General features: G+C 42.9%; 1 protein-coding gene across 7 annotated transcripts in view; it reads left to right on the forward strand.

The window, feature by feature from the left end:
* Positions 1 to 19027, forward strand: part of FIG4 (FIG4 phosphoinositide 5-phosphatase) — a 653436-nt gene that overhangs the window by 41919 nt on the left and 592490 nt on the right. For all 7 annotated transcript variants that reach the window (XR_008891311.1, XR_008891312.1, XM_056566306.1 and 4 more), the window contains exon 2: positions 8230 to 8326. Coding sequence is in view for 5 of the 7 variants with exons in the window: in XM_056566306.1 (XP_056422281.1) it covers positions 8264 to 8326 (63 nt within the window). In the remaining 2 variants the exon portion in view is untranslated. The remainder of the gene's footprint in view (positions 1 to 8229; positions 8327 to 19027) is intronic.

Below are 19027 nucleotides of genomic sequence, written 5' to 3' on the forward strand. Positions count from 1 at the left end.
AGGATCTGCTCCCCCAGTATAAATGCACAACTGCATTTGGGGTTGAGCACCTCCAGCCATTTGAGACCACGTTTTTTGTTGTTACTATAATATCTAAAAAAATTTTTGGTGTAATTTCAGCTGTATGATGCCTTATTGTTTGAACGACTAGCTGTAGTTTTTATATGTTTTTATTTGTCTTGGGGTATATGTACAGTGGGGCAAAAAAGTATTTTGTCAGCCACCAATTGTGCACGTTCTCCCACTTAAAGAGTAGCTCCCACCATCTTTTTTTTTCTTCTTTTCTGTCCCTGCCTATTGCCCATCTATCCCTAACCCCCTCCCTGCCTTAATTTTTTTTTTTTAACATATTATAAATGCCTTTTTGTCTACCTGGTGTGAGGCCAGGGAGTGTAAGGTTGGCATGCAGGGGCAGAAGCGACATGGTGCGGGAGGAGTGGCCGGCGTCTGAGGCCAGGGAGCCAGTGCGCTCTCTCCCGCCTGTCTGATTGACAGGCAGGGAGCGAACGCAGGCTGAATGAATTCGGACCGATTGCCTGTCCGGCATCAGTCCGAATTCAGGTGTGACGTCACGCCAGGCTGCAGCCGGCCACTAGGAGGGAGACCACTAGTGGCCGGCTTTCAAAATAAAAATAAAGGTTTAAAAAAAATAAATAAATAAAGTATATTAGAAATATGTTGTAGTACATCAGTACTACAACATATAAAAAAGAAAGTTCATGACAGTGCCCATTTAAAAAGATGAGAGGCCTGTAATTTCCATCATAGGTATACCTCAACTATGAGAGACATGAGAAAAAAATCCATAAAATTTCAGTCTGATTTTTAAAGAATTTTATTTGCAAATGATTGTGGAAAATAAGTATTTTGTCACCTACAAACAAGCAAGATTTCTCACAGACCTGTAACTTCTTTAAAAATCTCCTCTGTCCTCCACTTGTTACCTGTATTAATGGCACCTGTTTGAACTTATCAGTATAAAAGACACATGTCCACAACCGCACAGTTACACTCCAAACTCCACTATGGCCAAGACCAAAGTGCTGTTAAAGGACACCCGAAACAAAATTGTAGGCCTGCACCAGGCTGGGAAAACTGAATCTGCAATAAGCAAGCAGCTTGGTGTGAGAAATCAACTGTGGGAGCAATTATTATAAAATGGAAGACATACAAGAGCACTGATAATCTCCCTTGATCTGGGGCTTCATGCCAGATCTCACCTCGTGGTGTCAAAATAATCGCGAGAACGGTGAGCAAAACTTCCAGAACCACACGGGGGGACCTAGTGCATGACCTGCAGAGAGCTGGGACCCAAGTAACAAAGGCTACCATCAGTAACACACTACGCCTCCATGGACTCAAATCGTGCAGTGCCAGACGTGTAACCCTGCTTATGCCAGTACATGTCCAGGCCCGTCTGAAGATTGCTAGAGAGCATTTGGGTGATCCAGAAGAGTATTGGGAGAATGTCATATGGTCAGATGAAAACAAAGTAGAACTTTTTGGTAAAAACTTGTTGTGTTTGGAGGAGAAGGAATGCTGAGTTGCATCCAAAGAACGCCATACCTACTGTGAAGCATGGAGGTGGAAACAACATGCTTTGTTTTTTGGACTGTTTTTCTGTTAATGGACCAGGACGACTGGTCCGTGTAAAGGAAAGAATGAATGGGGCCATGTATCATGAGATTTTGAGTGAAAACCTCCTTCCATCAGTAAGGGCATTGAAGATGAAACATGGTGGGTCTGTCAGCGTGACAATGATCCAGAACACACCATCCAGACAACGAAGAAGTGGCTTTGTAAGAAGCATTTCAAGGTCCTGGAGTGGCCTAGCCAGTCTCCAGATCTCACCCCCATAGAAAACCTTTGGAGGTTTCACTGCTCTAGTGGAGATCTGCATGGAGGAATGGGCCAAAATACCAGCAACAGTGTGTGAAAACCTTGTAAAGACTTACAGAAACGTTTGACCACCATAATTTGCAAATAAATTATTTAAAAATCAGACAATGTGATTTTATGGATAATTTTTTCTCATTATGTATCTCATAGTTGAGGTATATTTATGATAAAAATTAAAGGCCTCATCTATTTAAGTGGGAGAACTTGCACAATTGGTGGCTGACTAAATACTTTTTTGCCCACTGTAGCTTTAGTCACTTTTACAAAATTTAAAATGCATTGCCTTTGTTCAGCCATTTGTTTAACCTGTCCAGGACCAAGGGCGTACAGTTACACCCTGACATCCTGGTATTTAAAGGGGTACTCCGGCGCTAAGTCATCTTATCCCCTATCCAAAGGATAGGGGATAAGATGCCTGATCGCGGGAGTCCCGTCGCTGGGGACCCCCGTGATCTTCCACGCCACACCTCGTTAGAATCAGTGCCCGGAGCGTGCTCGCTCCAGGTCTGATTACTGGCGATCACGGGGACGGAGCATAGTGATGTCACCCTCCGCCCCCTTAATGCAAGCCTATGTAGGTCTCCCCTCCTTCCAGTAGGTGAGTAACATAGTAACATAGTTCATAAGGTTGAAAAAAGACCAGAGTCCATCACGTTCAACCTATATCCCTAATGAGTCCCTACTGAGTTAATCCAGAGGAGGGCAAAAAAACCTCATACTAGAGGTAAAAAAATTCCTTCCTGACTCCAAATATGGCAGTCAGAATAAATCCCTGGATCAACGTTCTGTCCCTATAATTCTAATATTCATAACCAGCAATGTTCTTACTTGCCAAGAATGCATCCAGACCCCTTTTTAAATTCTTTTACAGAGTTCCCCATGATCACCTCCTCCGGGAGAGAATTCCACAGTCTCACTGCTCTTACAGTAAAGAACCCCTGTCTGTGCTCCACTGTATCTATATTGTACACTGGTGCCCAGTACTGTACACAGTATTCTATGTGTGGTCTGACGTGATTTGTACAGTGGTAGAATTATTTCCTTGTCGTGGGCATCTATGCCCCTATTGATGCACCCCATGATTTTATTTGCCTTGGCAGCAGCTGCCCGACACTGGTCACTTCAGCTAAATTTACTGTTAACTAAAACTCCCAAGTCCTTTTCCACGTCAGTCGTCCCTAGTGTGCTCCCATTTAATACATAATTCTAGGCCGGATTTTTCCTCCCCATGTGCATTACCTTGCATTTATCAGTGTTGAACCTAATCTGTCACTTCCCAGCCCAAGCCTCCAACCTATCCAGATCCATTTGTAACAGTGCCCTGTAGGGATCGACCGATTATCGGTATGGCCGATATTATCGGCCGATAATCACGATTTTGGGCATTATCGTATCGGCAACTACCTTGCCGATAATGCCCCGCACCGCCCTCACTGCACCACGACCGACCCGCCGCACTGCACCGCGACCGACCCACCGCGTCGCACCCCCCACCGTAGTGCTGGGCGGTATACCGGTATGAACCGGATACCGTTTTTTTTTTTCTCCCACGGTAAGGATTTTTGCCCATACCACTATACCGGTCGGGCCCCTCCCCCACCTTCCGAGTCAATAAAAAAAAATTAAGCTTACACGTAATGGGGGTGGTTCGGGCCATCCATCCTTCCTGTAGTGTCCGGCGGCATGGGGGTGGAGGGTGAACCGGTCCGGGCTGTCCTTCTCCGGGGGTCCTCTTCTCCACTCCGGACAGGAACCGGCCTAGTACGCTGCATAGATGCCGCTACGCCGTGACGTCAGGTGCGTCGCTGCGCAGCGGCGTCTATGCAGCGTTACTAGGCCGGAGCCTGTCCGGAGTGGATAAGAGGACCCCCGGAGAAGGACAGCCTGGACCGGTTCACCCTCCACCCGGAATGCCGCCGGACACTACAGGAAGGATGAATGGCCCGGACCACCCTCCCCGGACGGTCCCTGCAGCAACTGGAAAGGTGAGTCAGGGTTCTGGGATGGACAGGGGTCTGTATAATATACTATACCTACAGTAGGCCCTCCAGCTTTTGCAAAACTACAACTCCCAGCATGCCCGGACAGCCAACGGCTGTACAGGCATGCTGGGAGTAGTAGTTTTGCAACAGCTGGAGGCACCCCTAGTTGGGAAACACTGACCTATACTATACACTACTATATAGTCCAACATGCTGGGAGTTGTAGTTTTGCAACAGCTGGAGGCTGTAGGGTTGTTTGTTGCATCTATTTAAAAGGATACTCCACTGCCCCAGTGTTCAAATCATTTAGTTCCGCTACGCCACCTCAATGCAAGTCTCAATGTAAAAAAAAAAAAAAAAAATACTGTGAAATGCCCGGGGGTCAGTCGCGGGTCGGGGGGGCGGATATGGTGGCAGCGGTTGCGGTGCGGCAGGGGGAGAGGTGGTGGTGATAGGTCTCAGGACCCCCGGACAGGCAGGGGAAGAGAAGCAGGTGGCGGCTGCGGCCTATGGCACCGCAAAAGCCACTGCAGTGCATTGATTTACAGCGCCCCCTTTAAATCAATGATCTGCAGCGGTGTCGCGGGGGGGGTAAATAGCCGATAACTTATACCGGAATATCGGTATCAGTTATCGGCTATCTGCCCTAACCTCCACCGATTATCGGTATCGGCCCTTAAAAAACGATATCGGTCGATCCCTAGTGCCCTGTCCTCTATTGTGTTTACCGCTTTACAGAGTTTAGTATCATCTGCAAAGATTGTTACTTTACTATTCAACCCCTCTACAAGGTCATTTATAAATATATTAAACAGAACAGGACCCAAGACTGACCCTTGTTGTACCCCACTAGTAACAGTCACCCAATCAGAATAAGTACCATTAGTAACCCTCTGTTTCCTATCACTGAGCCAGTTACTTACACACATTCTCTCTCAGCCCCATCCTTCTTATTTTATGCACCAACCTTTTATGAGGCACCGTATCAAATGCTTTGGAAAAATCCAGATATACGACATCCAGCGATTGCCCCTGGTCCAGTCTGGAGCTCCCCTCCTCATAAAAGCTGATCAGGTTAGTTTGACAGGCCCGATCCCTCATAAAGCCATGCTGATATGGGGTCATACGTTTTATTTTTATTAAGATATATCAAAATAGCATCTCTTAGAAAACTCTTTAACAATTTACATACAACACTGTTTGAACTAACAGGCCTATAATTCCCGGGGTCACTTTTTGTTCCCTTTTTAAATATTGGTACCACATTTGCTATGCGCCAGTATGGCATAGTATTACACAATGCGATCAGTGATCTACTGGTACAGCCTAGCTAACCAGGTAAGGGGACCCTCCTCTGTAATTTTAGCTCACCAAACCCCTGCGATCAGGTTTCAGGGGTTGGGTAAGCTCCACTGAGCTACCAGCAACTTTCACTTTTTGCATTTTTATTTTTTCCTCCTCACCTTCTTTAAATCATAACGCTTTCAGTTTTCCACCTACAGACCTATATGAGGGCTTGTTTTTTGCACTACCGGTTTTACCTTGTAATGACTTCAAACATTTCACAAAAAAATCTATGGTGAAACAAAACATCTGTGGGAAAAAGTTGAAAAAATCCTGCCATTTTATATTTTTTGGCGGCTTACATTTCTACGCAGTGCACTTTTCTGTTTCAAACTTTTTATTGAAGTTTTTTATCACAAACAAATTGAACAATACAGATGTTACAAAGAATCTTGTAATAAGCGTTCATGCAAACATACATGTAAAACATGAGGTCAATATCCAATAAGGCACTATGCATCTCAAATGATACTGTAGGCTTTGTTACATTCAAAATAACAGCCCCCTTCGGACCTCACAATGCAATCGGTTCCCAATTGTTGGATAACCACAAGGATATAACATAGAATCAAGTTTAATCAATGAAATCTAAACCAGGAAGGGAAGAGGGAAGTGGAGATGGGGGGGAGGGGAAAGAAAGAAAAAAGGGGAGGGGGGGGGGAGGCACCTGTACACATGAGATCACTAGTTAAGAATAGCAAGGTAAAAGTCAAGCAATTCGAGAAGCATAGGGTGACTCAACCCAAGGTAGCCAATTAGTTAATATTTGCGGAATACTATCTGTGTTAAATACCATAGCCCTTTCACTCAGGTATGAGTGGTTCAATAAGTTATGTAGTTCTGAAATACCAGGGATAGTCGTGGATTTCCAGTATCTGGTCACCACCAACTTTGCGAGGACCGATATCTTACATAGTATGGGGCGAAGAAGTGGGGGTATGTCATGTACACCAATTAGTAAGAGAGCTAGGGCCGGTGTAATAGTAACATGGATTCCACAGATGTCAGAGACAAGATTGCCAACATTATGCCAATATGAAGTTATATAGGGACAGGACGACAAAATGTGGTAAATCGTCTCTTTTTCACCACAGTTCCTCCAGCAAAGGAGAGAAGCATCAGAGTAAATGTGTGCTAATCTGTCAGGTGTCATATACCAACGGTATCTTGTTTTAATAGCTGCTTCAAACTGAGTAACACATGGTAACGACCTATGGAGCCATATAGATGCTTTTTGCCACTCTTGAGCTGATATAGAGCAAGATAAGTCTCTTCCCCAAGCCTGAATTGGTGTATATGTGGGGAGGGGGTGAGAGACATCTAAGAGGTTATATATTGGTTTTAGTCCCTTATGACGTTGTGAGAATATTTTGTATATGTTTGCGTTATAGAACCATTGAGCATTGGAATGTGAGTGAATGTAGTGTCTAATTTGGAGATATTTATAGAAATCTTTTTTGTGTCAGTGAGTAAGATTGTCTTAACTGTTCAAATGTGCGAAGCACCTGTCCGTCGAACAAATGTGAAAAGGTGTCTAGACCTGCTTCAATCCAGTTATTCATATCTAATTCTGGTATGGCTAACATTCGCTGTGCATTTTTCGTTAAAAATGACACCTTATATTTATTCTGTAGGTCCATACGATTAAAATGATACCCAATTCATGGAGGCTGGAAGACATGGAGACATGAACTCTGGCTGAAAGTTTTTAATGCATTACAGGGGAACTGCAGCCTCGAGACACTCACTTAAAACTTTATCTTAGTCTTCGAAGACCCCCAGAGCTCATTGCAGCTACCTGGCAACCACGATTACCTGTTAATAAATATCTTTGCACATTTAACATCCAACTTCCCAGAAAAGTTAATGGACAGTCAGCAAGGGGTTAGATTTTTGTATATCAATTAAACTTCTACCCACATTAAATTATTATAAATCAATTCTGTATATTTCTTTAAGTTATACGTATGGTGTGACTAGGTATCGACCGATATCGTTTTTTTAGGGCCGATAATCGGTGGAGGTTAGGGCCGATAGCCGATTACTTATACCGATATTCCGGTTATGGGCTATTTATCCCCCCTCGACACCGCTGCAGAACGTTGATTTAAAGCGGGCGCTTTAAATCAATGCACTGCAGTGGCTTTTGCGGTGCCATAGGCCGCCGCCACCACCCGCTTCTCTCCCCCCTACCTGTCAGGGTGGTCCAGGTCATCCATCCTTCCTGTAGTGTCCGGCGGCATTCCGGGTGGAGGGTGAACCAGTCCGGGCTGTCCTTCTTCTCCGGGGATCATCTTCTCCACTCCGGGCAGGCTCAGGCCTAGTACGCTGCATAGACGCCGCTGCACAGTGACGCCCGTGCGCAGTGAGGCACCTGACGTCACGGCGTAGCGGCGTCTATGCAGCATACTAGGCCGGAGCCTGCCCGGAGTGGAGAAGATGACCCCCGGAGAAGGACAGCCCGGACCGGTTCACCCTCCACCAGGAATGTCGCCGGACACTACAGGAAGGAAGGATGGATGGCCCGGACCACCCCCATTACGGGTAAGTTACATTTTTTTTTTTTATTGACTCGGAGGGTGGGGGAGGGGCCCGACCGGTATAGCGGTATGGGCAAAAATCCATACCGGTATACCGCCCAGCACTACGGTGGGGGGTGCGACGCGGTGCGGTGGGTCGGGGGGCGGTCGTGGTGCGGCGGGTGGGGGGTGGTCGCGGTGCGGGGGGCGGGGCATTATCGGCTTATCGGCAAGGTAATTGCCGATACCGATAATGCCCAAAATCGTGATTATCGGACGATAATATCGGCCATACCGATAATCGGTCGATCCCTAGGTGTGACCCTACTCATATTGATCTTACTGGTGTCTAAGGAAAGCACTTAGTCTTAGGAGGTGTATTTATTTTACTTGCAGTATTATAGTCAATTAAAATTTCTATTTGAACTTTTCTCTTAATCCTTTTATAGGAATGCACCCTTAATGCAATTTGTTTTACGTTTCAGATACAAGTAACGGTGGAGCAATTCTGTCATTAGGATGCCTCTTGCTGCTCCCATCATAAGTGGTATTCAGAAGTTGATTCTATATGAGACAAGAGCGGTGAGTGACTGTATACTGCTCTCTGTTGATTAACCAATGTGTCGACATACTACTTTAGTGTTTACCAAGCAAAAAGTCATTTTGGGAGACTTCAAAGTTGTTAGAATCTCTACTGATCCTAAAAAATGATGTGCAATAAACTGAAAATTAGGGTAAAATATTTTTTGCACTTTAGTTTTTCCTCCTTACCTTTTAAAAATCATAACCCTTTCAATTTTGCACCTAAAAATCCATATGATGGCTTATTTTTTGCACCACCAATTCTACTTTGTAATGACATCAGTCATTTTACCCAAAAATCTATTGTGAAACAAAAAAAAAAATCATTGTATGACAAAATGATACCATACTTATTTAGATTTGATATTGTCGTACTTCTGGGGAAAAAAAAACAATCATAACTACATGCACAAAAATTAATAGGTTTAAAATTGTCATTTTCTGACCCCTATAACTTTTTAATTTTTCCGTGTACGTGGCGGTATCAGGGCTAATTATTTTGCGCCATGATCTGAAGTTTTTAGAGGTACCATTTTTGTATTTCAGTCTTTTTGATCTCTTTTTATTCATTTTTTCATGATATAAAAACTGACCAAAAATCTGCAATTTTAGAATTTCGAATTTTTTTTTGCGTACGCCATTGAACGTGTGGTTTAACAATATATTTTTATGGTCCGGACATTTACGCGGCAATACCACATGTTTATTTTTTTTTATGGTTACATATTTTTTATATGGAAGGGGGTTAATGTTTTTGTTTTGTTTTTTAAATTTTTATTTTTTTATTTTTTTATATACACTTTTAGTCCACTTAGATGACTTTTAGGAGGAATCATTAGATTCCTCATACAGATCAATGTGGTTTCATAGAACCACGTTGATCTGTGTGCTCTGTGCTTGATTGAGAAGGCCTGGTCCTGGCAGGCTTTATCATTCACAGCGCAGAAGACGGCATAGGACATGAGGTAAGTCCTCCGGCTACCTCAGCAGTGGATCGCCCTATCCCCCCACTTCCCCCCTTGACAGCGGCGATCTAAAGGGTTAGTAACCGCCCGCTGCAAAAGCCGCATGTCGGCTATTAACGCCAGCCCCTACCTACAGGAATCAGCTGGGGGCAGGCCAGTATGACGGGGTCTCGCGAGTCGGGAGCCTGCGCCATAAAACGGTTGCCGTCTCAAGACGAGCCGGCTTGTCCTTAGACGGCAACAGGTTAACATCAAAAATATAATTGTTAATAAGGAACAAAGGAATAAAGAAAATGGCAACTCCTACTAGGAAAATAGGCAACATCAGAGATGAGAGGAAAATTCATGATCATTGTCATATATATATAATTCACAGAGGCATAGGTTATAATAATTAAAGTTGAGCTGTGCTTTGTTGCCACCTGTGTTAGCGTGCTTAAACATCAGGATTTTGCTATACGGTTTCGATATAAGGTTTTGTATTTGAAAACCATATACAACCGTATACATTGACCACCTATAATTTAATTTGCTATCCCCCATAATAAATGTAAAATATCTAGCAATGCATACAATATATGCCACTCAGTAATGTACAGGAGCAGGAAGTTCATTTGTAACAGGACTTCCTGCTTCTGCAGTGTAGCACAAAAGTGCATGCTTATGCCTCAGGCCACATGCAATTACATTATGCCATGATGTGCAGCCTCCTGGAGATGGCCCTGAGCTCTTCCTTGTGATGGAGCCCTGACAAGAGGATAAAAATGGCCCAGTTTTAGCTCTGGATCAGTGGGAAGGTAAGTAGGATTTTTATTTTATGGAGGTGCGATTACCCTTTATTTAACCTTTTATACAGTCTACAGCTTCTGTGTACAGCCGGGGTCACCACTATATGGGCACTGTGTAGAGGAATATTGGTCCGTGTACAGTGGTTTTTATTCAGTATGTGGTATTATCCCATCACTATGAATTGTAATGAACGTGGTCATAGTGTGGCTAAATTATGTATCTCTTGTATAGTGGTGTTACTGGTGATATTGGTCTGTGTGTGTGTGTGTATATATATATATATATATATATATATATATATATAATATATTTTTATATCCTAACAGTATGATATTTAGTCACTGCAGTTTTCATATATGTCCTGGTGTGGAGGTATTATTTTTTGTTTCTAAACCCCCATCTACTCCCCTGGTGACTAGCAATGTATACACAGTTTACATCGCCACTCACTTAATGGGCAGTAGCTTATTGGGGATACTTAGCTGTGTGGCATCTTATATAGTAATTTAAACTAAATAATTATGAGAAAAACTTTATTTTTTTTTTTCTCCCTTTTTTGTTAAACTTTAGCCCCTGTCCCGCCAAATGTCTTGTGCACCTCCCTGCCCCTAAGCCAGCGTGCCCCAATTCCCCCACCACCACACTAAGGTTTACTGGACTGCTCTGACCCTGTTCATAATGTGGCAGTGGCACATCCTGATTCCTTCTCCCCGTCTCCTCCTCTATGCGTTGGGGGACAGCTCTCTGGTGCATCAGAACATTTTTTTCACACAGAAAGAAGACAGGGAAAGCTACACACACTTAGCTGTGCCACGCATCAAAAGTAACTGCTAAATCCTAATGAACTTTTTAATGCCATGCCCTTGTGAGAAATAGTGTGTGGGAAGCGTTGAGACACTAGGGGCTCTTTCTTTTTATTAGCATATGAAAATGTCCTCATAAGCAGGTAGTAGAGATGTGTGTGCTTCATGAGCTTTAGAATTAAACATGTTGTTAGAATCTATTTCTTTCCCTGATCAGTCAACTCCAGTCGTCTTGATTAGAAGGCAGTTTTATTACAGCTGTATCGATACAGACGGGAAATCTTACAGCCAAACAATTCAGCAGCAGAATCCCACCCAAAGTCAGGCGTTTGTCTCTTCTATAGTAACATATTCAGTGTGAGCTGATTGGCTAAAGGCACTCTGGTGGCTCATGATGCATAGGTAGCTTTATTGCCAATCACAGTGCCCCTAATATAACAGAGCTTATTATTCTCCTACTCAAGGTCAGTTGCATAGTTTTAAGCATCACTGGGTGCTGGCCGAAACTAAGATTAGCGTTAATTAACACAAGAAATAAGCCCGCAACATCTTAGATAAGCATCATATATAAAGAATACAGTGAACATAGATATAAAAATATAATTTTCCCAACACATATACTGTATGTTCGGTTTTACACATTTGTAAACACTTTGGAATTTTTGCTTTACACACACTTTGGGCACATAGGAGGTGTTACTTGGGGATAAAAATTATTACTGTGTGGGGGCAGTACTACTTTCTGGGGCCAAGCTGAATGTTAGCATAGCATCTGAGCTCTTAAGCTTTTAGTTTTGGCATTCACTTATAATGGCTATGTTTCTGTAAAAGCCTTTTGTTTAGCATGGTATGGGGCAATAAAATACCTTTTATACCCCAGTTTCCTCTGTGATTGTTGATTTTTCATTTAAGCATAACATTCTAGACCTAAGGTTTAAACCTAACAAAGTGCAGAGACACCCACATTAGATTATATTTTCACAGCTTGTTTTCATAAATGACGCTTGCAAGGAAGGCAAAGGCTTAACCTAGTTTATATTTATATGTGACATTATTTACATTTTATTCTGTTGTGAAAACACTTCTAAACTTTTATCCATTGTACATACTGTAACTTGCAAAGGCTGCATTCACACGGCCATCTTGACCCGTCCCATTCTTTTCTCGTCAAAAATGAAAACTGACGTTAAAAAAAGGACAATAACTGATGCAAACGGATGCTATCCGTTTGTATACGTTATTCAGTTAATAAACCAAAAAACATTTTTTTTTGTCCTGAGCATGCTCAGAAGTAAAAAACGGATCAAAGAAAAGATTGAAAAAATGGATGCAAACAGCTGATGTTAAAGGCTCATGCATTTTCCATAGACTTCAATGTTAAATTTACTGTATCAGTATTTTTGACTGGAGAAAAAAATACTGCATGCACCGTCTTTTCTCCCGTAAAAGAAAATGGAAATTTGCGCAGACGAATGCAAACAGATGTGAAATCATTTTAAAAAAAAATCCCATTGACATCAGTGGGATTATTTTACAACCGTTTGTAGTCCGTTAACAAGCATCAATTACGGAACCTAAACCGAGGGGGGGGGGGGGGGGGGAGGAAACTGGGACAGTCAGCCATAAGTTTCATGTAGTTTAAGCTGTATATTTTATATGCTATTCATTATCAGTTACAATTACTAAGCTACCTGCTTGCAGTCATTGAATGGTAATATGTATTTTGTACATTCTGTGGCTTAAAGCCAGTAATGATGACTAAATGGGCATACATGTTTGAATATACTTGCTTGGTTGCAGTGAGTGCAGCCATATTGGTTCTACCTTCTCAGAAACTCAAAAGCTGAGAATAACAAGCTTATTTATGTGAAACTGGAAAGGAAAATTATTGGAGTGTAGTTTGAGTTAGGATGGGTTCACATTAGGTTTTATGCATTACGGGACCATATATGGCTGGGGGAGGGAGGGAGTGAAAACCGGGCGCTCCCGTATCCCAGCCGTATCCAGCCCGTATGTAATGCATTTCAATGGTGTACCATGGTTTTAGGTCCAGTGAGAAAAGTACAACTGAGACGGGCTGTCTTGCAACCTTGGCAACCATACTCCATTAAAAGCGTCTCTTGAAAAATACCCATTATAATGAAAGGAAAACTGTCAGCCTGTTGACCCACACTAAACCCAATACGCTGGATTATAGTGTGGGTGACCAGGAGTCCAACAAGGTGTCACTTACTTAACCTCTTCAGGACGCCGGGCGTATGCATACACCCTGCATCCCGAGTCCTTAAGGATGTGGGGCATATGCATACACCCGTGGGAATTCCGATCCCCGCCTCTAGCCGGCTGGGGACCGGACCAAGATGCCTGCTGAAATCATTCAGCGGGCATACCGGCACATCGACCGACCCCACCACCCCCACCCCCCATGTCGGCGATTGCAGAAAATCGCAATTCAGACATGCGATTTTCTGCTATTCGGGGCTGATCGGGTCTCTGGTGACCCGTTCACCCGGAAAATAGGGATGATCGTAGCTGTCAGTGACACCCCCCGATCATCCTGAGGGATAGGAGCAAGGTCGCAGTGCTGTCTGGGATAGGAGCAAGGTCGCCAAAGGCTGTCTGAGCATGCTGGGAGTTGTAGTTTTGCAACATCTGGTGGGTCACAGTTTGCAGACCACTGTTACAGTGGTGCCCAAACGGTAGCCCTCCAGATGTTGCCAAACTACAACTCTCAGCATGCCTAGACTGCCCAGGCATGCTGGAAGTTGTAGTTCTGTAACATCTGTCCCTTCAGATTTTGCAATTTTCATGACATTTTTGAAAATTGCTGCTCTACCTTGAAGCCCTCTAATTTTTTCCAAAAGTAAAAATGTCCATTTTATGATGTCGACATAAAGTGGACATATTGTATTTGTGAATAAAAATAAAATTTATTTGGAATATCCATTTTCCTTACAAGTTGGAAAAATGCTAAATTTTCATGAAATTTTGGGATTTTTCACCAAAAAAGGATGCAAGTAACGCCGAAAATTTACCACCAAAATAAAGTAGAATATGTAACGAAAAAACAATCTCAGAATCAGAATATTCGGTAAAAGCATCTTAGAGTTATTAATGCATAAAGTGACGGTAGTCAGAATTGCGAAAAAGGGCTCAGTCCTTAAGGTGAAAAAAGGGCTGTGTCCTTAAGGGGTTAAAGGGGTACTCTGGTGCTTAGACATCTTATCCCCTATCCAAAGGACCGCCGCTTCTAAAGCGAAAGTGAAAGTATCCTGGCTAGTCAGTCGGGCTGTTCGGGACCGCCGCGGTGAAATCGCGGCGTCCCGAACAGCTTACAGGACACCGGGAGGGCCCTTACCTGCCTTCTCGGTGTCCGATCGACGAATGACTGCTCCGTCCCTGAGATCCAGGCAGGAGCAGTCAAGCACTGATAACGCTGATCACAGGCGTGTTAATACACGCCAGTGATCAGAATAGGAGATCAGTGTGTGCAGTGTTATAGGTCCCTATGGGACCTATAACACTGCAAGAAAAATGTTAAAAAAAAGTGTTAATAAAGGTCATTTAACCCCTTCCCTAATAAAAGTTTGAATCACCCCCCTTTTCCCATAAAAAAAATAAGTGTAAAAAAATAAAAATAAACATATGTGGTATCGCCGCGTGCGTAAATGTCCGAACTATAAAATATATCATTAATCAAACCGCACGGTCAATGGCGTACGCGCAAAAAAATTCCAAAGTCCAAAAAAGCGTATTTTGGTCACTTTCTATACCATTAAAAAGTGATCAAAAAGTCCAATCAAAACAAAAATCATACCGTTAAAAACTTCAGATTACGGCGCCAAAAATTAGCCCTTAGACCGCCCTGTACGTGGACAAATAAAAAAGTTATAGGGGTCAGAAGATGACATTTTTAAACGTATACATTTTCCTGCATGTAGTTATGATTTTTTCCAGAAGTACGACAATATCCAACCTATATAAGTAGGGTATCATTTTAACCATATGGACCTACTGAATAATGATAAGGTGTCATTTTTACCGAAATATGCACTGCGTAGAGACGGCAGCCCCCAAAAGTTACAAAATGGCGTTTTTTCTTCGATTTTGTCGCACAATGATTTTTTTTTTTCATTTCGCCATGAATTTTTGGGTAAAATGACTAATGTTACTGGAAAGTAGAATTGGTGACGCAAAAAATAAGCCATAATATGGATTTTAAGGTGGAAAATTGAGAGGGTTATGATTTTTAAAAGGTAAGGAGGAAAAAACGAAAGTGCAAAAATGGAAAAACCCTGAGTCCTTAAGGGGTTAAGGAGCCTATTGCATGGCTTAAAATTATTATGTGGACACTGTTATTGGTATTATTGGCTGCACTTTCCCTATTATACAGTATAGGAAGATTAAACGAACGATTGATTTTTAAACCTGTGTAAACCTGGCTGATTTATTACACAGGACAATATTGACCCAGTAATAGGGCCTTTGAAGATAATTTGTTAGTTCTATGTCATTCTCAGAGCTGTAGACATGGGCAGATAAAACATTATTTGTTTTATCTACCTTTTAGCTATATGTCTAGGTCTGCAGCTCTAAACATGACATCGAGATGACTGGGCTGGTGGAAGGCTGTTTAACACCTTAAGGACTCTGGGTTCTTCTGTTTTTGCACTTGTGTTTTTTCCTCCTCACCTTCTAAAAATCATAACTCATTCAGTTTTCCACCTACAGACCTATATGTGAGCTTTTTTTTATGTGCTACCAATTTTACTTTGTAATGACATCAGTCATTTCACCACAAAGTCTATGGCGAAACTGCAAAAAATAATTTGTGGGACAAAATTGAAAACCCCCCCCACCATTTTGTAATTTTTAGCAGCTTCTGTTTCGATGCTGTGCACGTTTTGGTAAAAATGACACCTTATCTTTATTCTGTAGGTCCATACAGTTACAAGGAGATTATATTTTATTTATCCGCATACAGTGCTATATGAGGGCTTATTTTTTGCGCCACGGTTTGTAGCTTTTATCGGTACCATTTTTATTTTGATGGGACTTTTTGATCGCCCTTTATTCGTCTTTTTTTAGGGTATACAAAATGACCAAAAATACGCAATTGTGGACTTTGGATTTTTTTATGTATACGCCATTGACCGTGCGGTTTAATTAATGTTATGATATTTTATAGTTTGAACATTTACGCTTGCGGCGATGCCTCTCTTCCCCCCCCATTACCTGATCGCAGTGCCCACAGAGGAAGGGCAGAAGTGAGCCCAGCCAGGGTTCAGCTGACATCACGCCTTCTGGACCACTTCCCCCTTCCTCTCTCACAGAGGCAGCAACACAGAGTGACTAACAAGGAATTTATAAAGGTAGGAAAAGGGGTTTTACAAAGAATAAAAGCTAGGATTAGAGTCAAGGACAGATATGGGGTGGGGGGAGAATAAGGGACAGATGAGTTCATGATAGGTACTCTTTAAGACTTACAGCCTAAGCAAACAAATTACTATTGTTTAGTACATGGTTCTCAAAATAACTCTCCTTAATGTAAAGGGGCTAAATTGGCCCTATAAGAGATCTTTATTAGCCAAAGAGGTGCGATTACATCAACCAGATATTTGTTGTATACAAGAAATCCATTTAAACCATGGCGAGTTGCATAGATTAAAATTTTTTAATCACCCTAAAATTGTCCGCCACTGAATTTCCGCAGTGTGTACAGGTCTCGCGGAAGACCCATTCACACTAATGGTAATATTCACTGTGCAGACTTTTACTTGCGGAATTTCGCTCGCGGAATTCCGTGGTGTGAACATTAGGGATCGACCGATATCGATGTTTTTTAGGGCCGATACCAATAATCTGTCACCTTTCAGGCCGATAGCCGATAATTTATACCGATATTCCGGTATAAGTTATCGGCTATTTCAACCCTCCGGCGGGGCAGAAGCCGTTGCAGATCAATGATTTAAAGCGGGCGCTTTAAATCAATGAACTGCAGCGGCTTTTGCAGTGCCAGAGACCGCCGCCGCCACCCGCTTCTCTCCCCCTGCCTGTCCATAGTCTAACCACCACAGTTGCCCCATCGCCTCCCCCCCCAATCCTCTGCCCACATACCGCCGCTGCCCCATCTCCTCCCCCATCCTCTGCCCACATACCGCCGCTGCCCCATCGCCTCCCCCATCCCCGGTGTTATAATTACCTGTTCCCGGGGTCCGCGATTCTTCTGGCTCCGTCGGCGTCCTGCGCTGTCACTGTGCGCACGGACAGTGACGTCGTGTTGGGGACGTCACTCGTCACTACGCAGCGCACAGCAATAGCGCAGGAGCCAGAAGGATCGCGGACCCCTGGGAACAGGTAATTATAACACCGGGGATGGGGGGGAGGCAATGGGGCGGCGGCGGCGATGGTCGTCTTTGGCCGGGGGCGGGGTGCGGGGCATTATCGGCATATCAGAAAGGTAATTGCCGATACCGTTCATGTCAAAAATCTTCGGCCGATAATATCGACCAAACCGATAATTGGTCGATCCCTAGTTAACATACCCTAAGAAGACTCCCTTGTGACATAACCATTTGGCATAAAGATCCTGGATTCACATCAATATCTATTTTTATCCTCTTTTTATCCACTATTGTTATCCACTGTTGGCTTTATATTTCATTCCTATTTTTATTTCTATTTTTAGTTTTATTTGTATTTTAATTTTGTATTTCTATCTTTAATGTTTTGTACACATACCGTATTTTAGCACACATATGATCAGTCCTATCCCACTCAATATTCATATAGTCACACCTATGTTGTACTCCTTTCCAGATGGTCACCAGTATTAGATTCATATTTATTATCATTTGGTCACTCTCTTAACATGCATTTCTATATTGGCTGCACATCCATCACTACAATACCCAGTTCATTCCCCCTTGTTTTTCCTTACATATACTCTTCATACACTGTACGGCTAGTTTTTATGCTATATGATCATCTGCTTAATTTTATTCTATTTAATAAAATTTTATTTTCTACTTTATATAAGCTAAAGCAATTGAAAATGGAATGATCCATTTCATGATTTCCACTCAATTATTGTGAATCCAGTCCATTTCTTGGATTTTACCAATTAGTTACCACCAAAAAGTTCCTATAAATAGAACCTTCTGTTCCATAGAGGTACACTATATCCCTACTGAAGAAGGGGACCCCCTCAAAATGCATTAAGCAATACAAACCCTCTACCCCAACAAGGTTATACCAACTATTTACTTTCATTGTACTATTGCAACAGCTGGAAGCCCCCAAGTTGGGTACCACTACAGTGTGCGCACGCATAGCGCATAATTCACACGAGGATGCTGGCCGCCACTCTCGTACCACCAAGCTATTACCGCTGTCTCCAACCAAATCCTCCCAGTTGCAGATACCGTCTCCTGACTGGCCGGACGCAGTCCATGCCAGCCGAGAACTATAAGGAAGCCAGGAGACATCACCGAGGGACATTGACAAAATGTATTCTTGCTTTTTTTATGTCTGTGTCAGCAGTGGGGTCCTCCTTGGTCTCCTGCCATAGCGTTTCATTTCATTTAAATGTTGACGGATAGTTCGCGCTGACACTGATGCTCCCTGAACCTGCAGGTCAGCTTATGGATTATCCTGCGTTGATACCTTTCATCAATTTTTCTCTTCCGTCCACGCCCAGGGAGAGTAGCTACAGGGCCATGGGTGGCAAACTTCTTGATAATGTTTGGCACTGTGGACAAAGGCAAATCTAGATCTCTGGAGATGGACTTGTAACCTTGACTGTTGATATTTTTCCACAATTTTGGTTCTCAAGTCCTCAGACAGTTCTCTTCTCCTCTTTCTGTTGTCCATGCTTAGTGTGGCACACACAGACACACAATGCAAAGACTAAGTGAACTTCTCTCCTTTTTATCTACTTTCAGGTGTCAATTTTTATATTACCCACACCTGGGTTCACATCACGTTTTTCCCCATACAGGAGCATATACGGCAGGGGGGGGGGGAGCTAAAAACTTGCGCTCCCGTATCCCTGCTGTATGCGGCCGGTATGTAATTCATTTCAATGAGCCGACTGGAGTGAACTGGTCGGCTCTTTTTTCCCCGTATGCGGTTTTCTACCGGAC

The sequence above is a fragment of the Hyla sarda genome, chromosome 3 (genome assembly GCF_029499605.1).
Source record: "Hyla sarda isolate aHylSar1 chromosome 3, aHylSar1.hap1, whole genome shotgun sequence".
NCBI classification, from domain to species: Eukaryota; Metazoa; Chordata; class Amphibia; order Anura; family Hylidae; genus Hyla; species Hyla sarda.